Source organism: Acartia tonsa, chromosome 15 (genome assembly GCF_053477335.1).
Source record: "Acartia tonsa isolate MP-2025a chromosome 15, ASM5347733v1, whole genome shotgun sequence".
In the NCBI taxonomy this organism is placed as follows: domain Eukaryota; kingdom Metazoa; phylum Arthropoda; class Copepoda; order Calanoida; family Acartiidae; genus Acartia; species Acartia tonsa.
Genome location: NC_137274.1, coordinates 7,645,725 through 7,656,488, shown reverse-complemented (window position 1 = coordinate 7,656,488; position 10,764 = coordinate 7,645,725). Strand labels below are relative to the sequence as shown.

Genomic DNA, 10,764 nt, shown 5'->3' with positions numbered 1-10,764 from the left:
TGTTGAATAAGTACCGGTTTTCAGCTATACTGAAAAACCATGTATATGTTACATTACAGACAATTGCTCCCAAATATTAAAATAAAAGCCTTAAAATTAATGCCAGTTTTGTAAGGTTTGGCTCTCGGCCCTTTGAGCAAATTTAAAAGATACAAGCAGCTGCGTCCCTAGCATCTAGATGATACGTAAAAGTGGGCAATGAGGGGGGCTTAAAATAAATAGCTTACAACCATCCTGAGACCTAGGTGAAGCTTTGCTTAAATTGAGAAATTGATCAGTATAGTTATTAATGAAATCGAAGCTTCAGGATTTTTGAAACTATAACATGTGGTGCTCGGCCCCCTAACCTGCCTAGCTGCAGCACTCGGCCTCCTAACCTGCCTAGCCGTAGGCGGTTGGCCCTCTAGCCTATAAATTAACCTAAATTGGGGGGAGGGTAACCAATAACTTTCAAAATTGAAAATAATAATAATAATAACGCCAAGAATTACTACTTTATAAATAGGATTTAGGTTATACCAGAGCTGGATCTTTAAATCATTTAAGCCAGATCGGGGTGAGCCGAATTTCAGCCAATCACAGTGCAGCATTTCATAGAATGCTGTGCTCTCATTGGTGGAAAGTTGGCTCACCCTGATCTTGCTCACCACTAAATTGATTTAAAGATCCAGCTCTCTATTATTGTTGGGTTGTCTGTGTAAGTTATTATGTCTATTATTCACCCTCTTGTATCAAGTTTCATCCATTTATCAGAATCAATTAGCAGTGTGTAAAAACACACATACACACACAGACACACACACACTCACACACACACTCACACACAAACATAATACACACACATACAGATACACATAAAAACACCTACACATACACTCACACCCACACACACAAACAGACTTACACACACACACACACACACATACACTCACACACACATACACACTCACACACACAGATGCACACACACACACTCACACACATACACACACATACACACACAGACAGACACACACACATACACACACACATACACACACAGACAGACACACACAGATACACACACACACACACTTAAAAACGAACATTCATTCTTGGAAAGTGTCTGAATTGAAAAAAAATATAAGTATAAACAAAGTGAATTATAGAGTAGCTTCGCTACTAATAAGTAAAAATGTACGAAATTGTAAGTAAATTTATTTCAAAACTGCTCAAATACTGTATATTGTTTAGGGCATACTTACATTTTTAGCACTTGATTAAGGAGATGCTTTACTTATAACAGTGTACCTGATTGTAATAGGAATCAGTATTCCAAAAAATTATATGAATATGATAATTATGTCACATACAAAAGTTTTGTCGAAAAAGTTAAAAGGAAACACGTTTTAAACGGACATACGTGCTTTCAAGTAACGATTATAGAGTTGCTACGCTTCTTAACTCTTACCTAGCTTTTAAAAGGAATCATCATTCAAAGTTTAAAACGATAAAACAATTCTAACGGACAAACGAGGGAAAAGACCAAACTTATAGAAAAGCTTCCCTTTTAATTAGACATAACAATAATATGAAATAATATGAACAATCCTTATACTAAAGTAACAGGATGTCTGTGTGTTTGTACCGAAGGATCTCGCTAACCACTGAACCGATCGGGTTCTCCTTAACAGGGTAGCTTCTCATAGGTCCCGTGAAGGTTTATAACTATTTTCTTGGGGGGTGAAACACCCCCAACCCCCCCATAAAAAAAATAATTTTTATAACTAAAATTAAAAATTAGGGGGGGAGCAACAGCCCCCCCCCAAAAAAAGAATTTTTTTCATCACCCCACCAAATTTTTTTAAACTTTTCTTTTAAAATCTAAAATAAGAAATTGGGTTATCAAATTCCACTCTCCCCTCCTCAAGTGCCCCTAGAGGCCTCTAGGGGCGTAGCCGCTAGTTGTATATAATGTAACACTGAATTAGACGGTAATGATAAACAGGAAACAGGAGGGTTAATTTTGTTTATAATAATTTTGTAGTATACCAAATTTTAAGTTCATTTTTTGTCCATTAAGATTTCTAATACTTGTTATGATAAGAACTCAAAAACATTTTGGTGCTGTAACTTATAAACCATTTTTCTTAGAAGGGTTGAATTAACCACAAATAGACATCTTATTACTTTCATATCTTGTTTGTTTTATATTATAACTAGTGGTTACGCCCCTATAGGCCTCTAGGTGCACTTGAGTAGGGGAGAGTTGAATTCCATATCCCAACTTTTTTTATTTAAGATTTTTTTTATGGGGGGGAAATGTGATTTTTGTCTAGGGGCGATTTCTCTTGGGAGGTTGGTGGTACCCTCCCCCAAAATAGTTATAAACCTTCCCGAAACCTATGAGAAGCTACCCTGTAAAGGAAAACCTAATCGGTTCAGCAGTTAGCGAGATCCTTTGATGCAGACAAACAAACATCCTGTTACTTTATTATAAGGATAAAACCCGCGACCATGGTTCAACACGTAGCACATCCGCTCTTCGTCGGGGAGGTTTGAATCTCGGTGTCATAACTGAAGACGTTAAAATGGTTACTACTGCTGCTATGTCAGGTGTGCGACATAAATAGTTAAAGAAAGATGAATGCCTTGGCCCATAAACAGGCGCAAGGGACTTCTCAGACAAAAGTCATGCAATAAAAGTGTTATTTGTCTGTTGGATGTTACTTAACCGAATATCCTTGGGTGCTAGATTATTGCATCCCATTACAAACAGATGAATTCTGAATTCTCTAGATGATCACTTTAAAATCGAAGGAGAATCCCGCCCTTACGAATTAGTATTTAGTAGTTGTATATAGGGATCTTAAGGGTTAAGACAATGGCAGATAAATTGATGTACATCCCAAATGATGATACAAAAAATTACCCCTTCTGTAGATGAAAATTAGTTATTGAAACATTTGAACTTTAGATTTAATGAATCTACCAACCAAAATTAACTAAAGTCCCCAAAGTTGTTAAGTCAACGAATCATAAAATATTATTTAAAAACTTTGGGGACTAGTGCAATAAACAGCCCATTGTCCCCTCTCTCTCTGTGAGTTGTATTACAATTCTAAAAATTATCAAATGTTTTGTTGAGTTCAAACTGCTATAAATTAACAATTTCATTATTTAATGCCACTTTGACTTAAAAACGCATTTGTTAGTTAAAAGTGCATTACATAGGGAAAACAACGTTCTTGAAAAATAATTAGTAGGCATTTCTTCAGATTGAGTAGGTGATTTTTAGATGGTTTTTTTTTGAGAGGCAAAAAGTTTCATGCTTTCCCATTCTTCAAAAGATACTGATTTTTTTCTCCAAAAAAAATTGGATGATTTTTTTCAAAAAAATTTTAGAAGATTTTTTTTACATATGTGATATTTTAATAAAAAATGCTGATTTTGAAAAGCTACATCCTTTAGAAGATTTTCTGTGGAGGCGTTTAGAGACAAATTTTAAATTCTTTAATTCTATAAAAAAAAAACATTCTATAGGCTTCAAAAACATCAGTAAACTGTTTATCTTTCAAAAAGTCCAGATTTGTTTTTGAATAAATTGCTAGAAACTTATTTGAAAAGTAAGATCAGAATATTAACTCAAAGTGTAACTGTCACATAACAGAAAAAGAAATTATGTTTAAATGGCTTAAAAAGGTAAATTACTCAAATTAATTTTGATTGGTTATACTTTTAAAAACTAGCTTGCTATTGGTTTATTTCTTATCACATGACTGTATTTTTCTTTTTTCTAATTGGTTACACTATTGTATAACACACTTGCTATTGGTTCAAATCTTGTCATGTGACTATATACTTGTTTCTGATTGGTTATAGTTTTAAATTCTAGCTTGCTATTGGTTTAATTCTTATAACGTGACTATTGGTTTAATTCTTATTACATGACTGTATTCTTTCTTTCTGATTGGTTATAGTTCTAAATTCTAGCTTGCTATTGGTTTAATTCTTATAACGTGACTATATACTTGTTTCTGATAGGTTACACTATTAAAGTAAATACTTGCTATTGGTTCAAATCTTTTCTTGTGACTGTATACTTGTTTCTAATTGGTTGTAGTTCTAAAACTAACTTGCTATTGGTTCAATTTATGTCATGTGACTGTATACTTGTTTCTGATTGGTTGTGCTATTTCAGGACACACTTGCTATTGGCCGAGCTGGAAAAGTGCTTCGACTCATCCGAGTTATGAGAATTCTTCGAGTATTTAAGGTAAATATTTTTAAAGTAACAAAGCTACTCTTATATTTATGTCTGTATGCTACTGACGCCTAGCGGTCCAACTTGTGATACACAATATATAATTGTATTTTCCTTTTTTAATAATGTTGCCTTCCTTATTTTTTAGGTTGTAAGTTTTTTTGCGATAACATAAATTCAGAGGGGGGTGTTGGACAGTTATTTCTTACACTAAATGGGGCTTATACCTGCAGGGCCATCCAGAACCCAATATAACCTAATATAATAAACAAACTAACAAAAAATCTTCCGCCCCTTATTTATTTATTTAGAAAATAAGCCATGATGGGGGGGGGGGGGGGTATTTCTTTTCTCAAAAACAAATCAAATGCCAAATTTAATGGGAAAAAAAGGAAGACGTGCTATACAAAAAAAAGAAACTGATTTACCCCCCCCCCCTGGATTTAATTGTTTTTATATGACATTTTTAATTGTTGGTTAGGGGTTAGGGCTCATTTTGTTGTACCTCCCCCCCCCCTACCACAACTAATATATAAAAGCTTGGACGTCCTTAGTTTACAGGAAAATTGCTTGTGATATTATGAGTTTAATAGCGGCTACGCCCCTAGAAGCCTCTAGGTAGAAGGGGGAAAAGTCGACCTCATCTCATTTTAAATTTGAGTTTCAAAAGTGTAAAAAATATTTTTTGGGGGGGAGGGGGTGAAAAAAACCCAGACACCCTTCACAAAAATAGTTTAAAACCTTCCCAGGACCTATAAGAAGCTTTACTGTAAAGGAGAACAATATTGATTCAGCGGTTAGCGAGATCCTTTGGGACAGACAAAAAACGCTTACTACTTTATATAATAGGATTACCAGGAAGGAAGGGAACATTAGACTTAAAATTATACTAGTACCCAAAGTTTAAAAAAAATAAGTTTTCTTTATCTATATCCAATAATTCAAATCTACAGATTGGGGCTAATTTGTTTCTCATCATAGGAGGAGATAATGGGCCGATTATTACTAAACTAGTCCCCAAAGTTTTATAATAAGGTTTTCTTGTTCGTTGGTTTAAAAACTTTGGGGGCTTTAAATGAATTTTGATTGGTTTGTTTATTAAATTAAGTGTCCATACGTTTCAACCACTATCTTAATCTACAGAAGGGGTAGTTTTGTTTATTAACATTGCGGATGTACAATGTATTAGTCGGCCATTGTCTTATCCCTTTAGATCCCAGATAATGATACAGTTAATGTACTGCTTTTACAAGGAGACAACTAAATAATTCTTTCGAGTGTTTGAAAATTGTCATCTTTAAATCCACCCTCCAACCCCACCCTGATAAACTTAGAGACCTTCTGTTAACATAAAATGCAAGTTTTTTGTCGATTATGCTTTTTCATTTAGGGAGGGAGGGGACATTGGACTGTTTATTACACTAGTCTCCAAAGTTTATTATAACGATTTCTTATTCGTTGACCTAACAACTTTGGGGACTTTTGTTTGATTTTGATAGCTTTATTAAGTTGAGTGCCCAAGCTTTTCAACCACTTATTTTAATCTATAGGAGGGGTAAAATTGTGTATCAGTATTGGGAGTGTACATCAATTTATTGTCCATTGTCTTATCCCTTTAGATCCCTGTTTTCTTATCCCTTTTTTAAAAGTAACAGGATGCATGTCTGTGTGTACCGAAATATCTTGATACCACCTACTGGACCGATATGGCTCTCCTTAACAGATAATCTTCTTATAGGTTTAGAATAGTTATTCCTTGCATCGTATTATAAACGGCTTTCCGCGGATATAGAATGTACAGTTATAAGATTAAAACCAGTTTTTTTAGCCCCGAGGTGCCGAAGGCAAGGGCTAAAAAAACTAGTTTTAATCTTATGATTGTACATTTTTATATTCGTAGAAAGCTGGATATAATACGATGCTAGACATAGTTTTTTCGTATGGATGAGAACCGGTTCCTATCCACAGGATTCGAATGAATACGAGAAAAGTTTTTTTTTACCTTTTGGGGGAAGGTACATCCATTCTCATTAAGATCAAAATGTTATTGACAACTTGTAGATTTTTTTCTATCCACTTTGCGGATTTTTCATCATTATTTTTTTTTAATTCCTATTTTTAGTATAAAAACCTGAATTATTTTTTATTTGTTTATTTTTGTAAAAATTCAAATTGAGAGCAGACATCCTCCCCCCCCCCCTTCTTTAAGTGCCCCTTGAGTCCTAGTTTGTCGATATAATAATAACACCAAGGTTTACAGGATGATGCTAAGAAATGTCAAGAACAACAAATTTAAAGTAAACAAGAAGGATTTTGTTCCAGGGATTTTAAGGGGTATGACAATGGCCGATAAATTGATGTACATCCCCAATTATGATACACAAAATTACCCGTCCTGTAGATTACAATAAGTGGTTGAATCATTTAGACACTCAACTTAATGAACCATCCAATCAAAATTCAATGAACATCTGGGACATTGGGCTGTTTATTTCACTAGTCCCCAAAGTTTTATAATAACACATTCTTATTTGTTTGCTTAACAACTTTCGGGACTTTTGAATATTGATTGGTTGATTCATTAAGCTGAGTGTTCAAACCAGGGGCGTCCAAGCTTTTTTTTTGGGGGGGGTAAACAATTTTAGGGGAGGGGGTAATTCGTGTTTGGGGGGGGTAAAAAGGCGCGCGAAGCGCGCCGAAATTTTTTTTTACCCCCCCAAAAATTTTTACCCCGGGGGTAAAATTTGATTGGGGGGGGTAATTACCCCCCCTAAAGTCTGTTGGGGGGGGTAAATACTCCCCCCAAATCTGTTGGGGGGGGTAATTACCCCCCCCCAAACTAATTTACCCCGGGGGTAAAATTTTTGGGGGGGGTAATTTAATTATGTAAAAAAAGCACCTACCTAATCTATTAAGTTAATAAATACTATCCTATAACATAAAGTAGTAAGTAAGGTTTATTTGACTATAGCTTCAGATTTCATTACTTTTAATACTGAGTTCTCCTTTTTAGGAAAGCTTCACATAGATCCCATGATGGTTCCACACTATTATAGGTCAATCCTTTGAGTGGTTTTAGGCTATTTTTCTCCTCCCTTTTTACCCTTTAGAAAACACGAGTTCTTAGATGCTAAGGGCGCCACTACTATTCAAATATATAGTAGTATCTCATTCTTTAGAACATAAAAATACAATAATTAACTCACTAACCAATGAACTAATATGATTATACTTTAAAGTGAAGCGTCTTATATGTCCTGGTAAGTTTTATAACTAGTTTTGAGACACCCTGACATCCTCCCAAAAGAAATCGCCTATAGAAATTCTTTTTCATTATTTAATGAAATATTTAATTTAGTTAGGTATCTATTTTATGGAATCTTCAGTGCTTTACAATTACATCATAGATCCCCGGGATGGTTTTAGCCCTTATAAAGGCCCAAGCAAATAAAACATGATCAAACTATTAAATTTTTTGTTATCAAGGTTAAGAACTGTTTTAACTGGTTGGAATATATTGGGGTATAGTCCCTTTTGTGGCAACGCTCTTTAAGGGGCGTTTCTTCGTTTTTTTCACACAAGCTTCTCTCCTATTTCTAGCCCCTGCGGGGGGCCGATTGCTTAACCATGTGGGGCAATCACCTAAACCAATATAACCTATCCTAAAATAAACTATCAAAAGCCACTTAGGATATACTTTTCATTAACTATTAGGAGACCAAACGAGGAACATAAAATATATTACACCTCAAGGCTCGAGTCACACTATGACTTTTTTTAGGGGGGGGGGGGCCGGGAATAACTCCCTCCCCCCCCAAAAAAAAATTTCAGTAAAATTTTTTTTAAGAACATTCAATTTGGGGGGGTAAATACCCCCTCCCAAAAAATTTTTTTTAAAGAACATTTATTTTGGGGGAGGTAATTTTTTTTTTGGGGGGGTATTGTTCACAATATTGTGCCGTAGGCACCCCCAAAATCGTTTGGGGGTGCCAAATGGCCCATTACCCCCCCCCTTGGACGCCTATGGTTCAAACATTTCAACTTTTAATTTTAATCTACAATAGGGGTATTTTTGTGTATCATCATTGGGAATGTATATTAATTTATTGGCCATTATCTTATCTCTTCGGGGTTAAAAACTGGTTTTAATCTTATAATTGTAAATTCTATATCCGCGGAAAGATTTTTATAATACCATACGATAAATAACTATTATATCTATTTTTAGCTGGTTCGTCACTTTAATGGACTTCAGAGTCTTCTATCCACTCTACAGCAGGCATATAAGGTATCTATCTATCTATCTGTCTATATATCTAACTATCTTTCTATCTATCTATCTATATATCTATCTATCTATCTATCTATCTATCTATCTATCTATCTATCTATCTATCTATCTATCTATCTATCTATCTATCTTTCTATATATCTATCTATCTATCTATCTATATATCTATCTATCTATCATTCTATCTATCTATCTATCTATCTATCTATCTATCTATCTATCTATATATCTATCTATCTATCTAGGAGCTAGGCCTGCTGATGGTACTTGTATCTGTAACTGTTCTCACATTTTCCAGGTAAAAGAAGGAAATACAGGGAGGAAGGGGATAATGGGCTGTTTATTACACTACTAAGTGTTGCCCCCCAACAAAAGGTAAAAATCACGTATATGTTTCGTGATTTTTTACGAATTTATTTTGGTTGTTGGTATACGCTAGTAGGGCTTTATTTTTACGAGGTACAAATCTAACCTAAACCTAAGCTTTTCTATATATTTAGGGTAGGTCCGCTCTTTTCGTTAAATTAATAGTCATTATGTTTATTTAAAATAGGCGGAATTTCAACTTTTTAACAACTAAATTATGTATGATATAATTATCCTATGCATCTAATTTTTGAAATATTGATTCCTAGTCCTAAAAACAACAAATTTACCTAAAATTTTGTTTAGACTTTTATATTCTCTTTATTTAATTCTGACACACTTCAAGTGTTAATAGTTGTTAGTCCTACAGTTTCAGAATATCGCTTTCATAGATGTTGTCATCCTTGTTTTTATGAAGATACCAAAGAGCATACTACTTATTTCACTTTGTCCGTTTGTTATTACAAGATTGTTTGTGCTTTGCTACTTATTGTAATATTTTACAATTATTTGAGAATGCTTTTTGATAATCTTTTCACATAAAACAGCTTAAAACCTGCCCTTGAATAATCAATTACTTATTGGACTTTAAATACCCATAGTTTTACAAACACACTAGCTCATTTGTTGGCATAACAATTTGGAGGTGACCCCTAAAATGGTGGGTCCACGTATTACGTGCATGACAAATATCTCGAGTTTTTTCCGTCTTAATTTCTTACGACTTTTATACAGTTTTGTATTGTGGGAGGCGTAGTTAGACAAATTAGTTGGGGGGAAAGTACAAAGTTTATACTGAGTTAACACTTTAAGGACAATAGGGATGAAAAGTAGAAAATGTTATTTATGAAATAAAAAAATTATATTTGAATGTTGTATATTAAATAATGTATATCATAAATTAATTTTGAAATGGTTTATAGAAAAGTAAAATCTTTAAAGGTTTAAATATAGATGTAACAAACAATATGATTCAAACGGCAGATTTAAAAAACTTTCAAAATTTCAACAATTGGACATGAGGGAAGTAAAAGACTTGAAATCTGATTTCTTTTAAAGCTGAGTAATAATTATTTAACGCATCGTATTATAGACAGCTTTCCTCGGATATTAAAAATGAAAAATTATCAGATTAAAGCCCTGGAGGCCCTCCACAGTGCAGTGGTGAGGTAAAGTTTAGTAGCCCCGCTGAGTTAGGGCCCCCTGCACGGGTAAGGTTAGGTTAAACAAGGTAAGGGAATAGTTTAGGTAAAATTAAGTAGCTCCACAGGGTTAGGGCCTCCTCCAGAGATTGAGTTACGTTTAGTTAGGTTAGTTTAGATGAAATTGAGTAGCCCCATAGGGTCAGGGCCTCCCACAGGGTTTAGATTAGGTTAAACAAGGTTAAATTAAATTAGGTTAGGTTATATTGAGTTGTCCCGCTGAAATAGGGCCCTCCACATGGGTTGGGTTAGGTTAGGTTAGGCTATGTTAAGTTAGTTTAGGTAATGTTAAGTACCCTTGAAGGGTTAGCACATCCATAGGGGTTAGGTTATGATAGATTAAGTCAGATTAGGTTAGGCTAAGCTAGGCTAGGTTATGTTAGGTAATATTGAGTAGACCCGTTATGTTAGGGGTTAGGATATAGTTAGGTAGGGTAGGTTTAGTAAGATAATCTTGGGTAACCCTGCAGGGTTAGAGCTGCCTCCAGGAGTCAGGCTATTTTAGATTCAATTAGGTAAGGTTAGGCTAGTTTAATTAATATTGAGTATCCCAAAAGGGTTAGGGTCCCCTGCATTGGTTAGTTTAGGTTAAGTTAGGTTTATTTAGATAGGAATAGATAATATAGAGTAGCTTCGCAGGATTAGGGCTCCCTGCAGGGTTT

The 10,764-nt window shown here is 34.5% G+C and overlaps 1 protein-coding gene across 5 annotated transcripts in view; it reads left to right on the top strand.

Moving 5' to 3' along the window:
- LOC145307188 (potassium voltage-gated channel subfamily B member 2-like) overlaps positions 1-10,764 on the top strand; it is a 212,482-nt gene that overhangs the window by 130,802 nt on the left and 70,916 nt on the right. For all 5 annotated transcript variants that reach the window (XM_080149550.1, XM_080149552.1, XM_080149551.1 and 2 more), the window contains 3 exons: positions 4,181-4,255; positions 8,472-8,531; positions 8,780-8,832. In XM_080149550.1, coding sequence (XP_080005676.1) covers positions 4,181-4,255; positions 8,472-8,531; positions 8,780-8,832 — 188 coding nt within the window. The remainder of the gene's footprint in view (positions 1-4,180; positions 4,256-8,471; positions 8,532-8,779; positions 8,833-10,764) is intronic.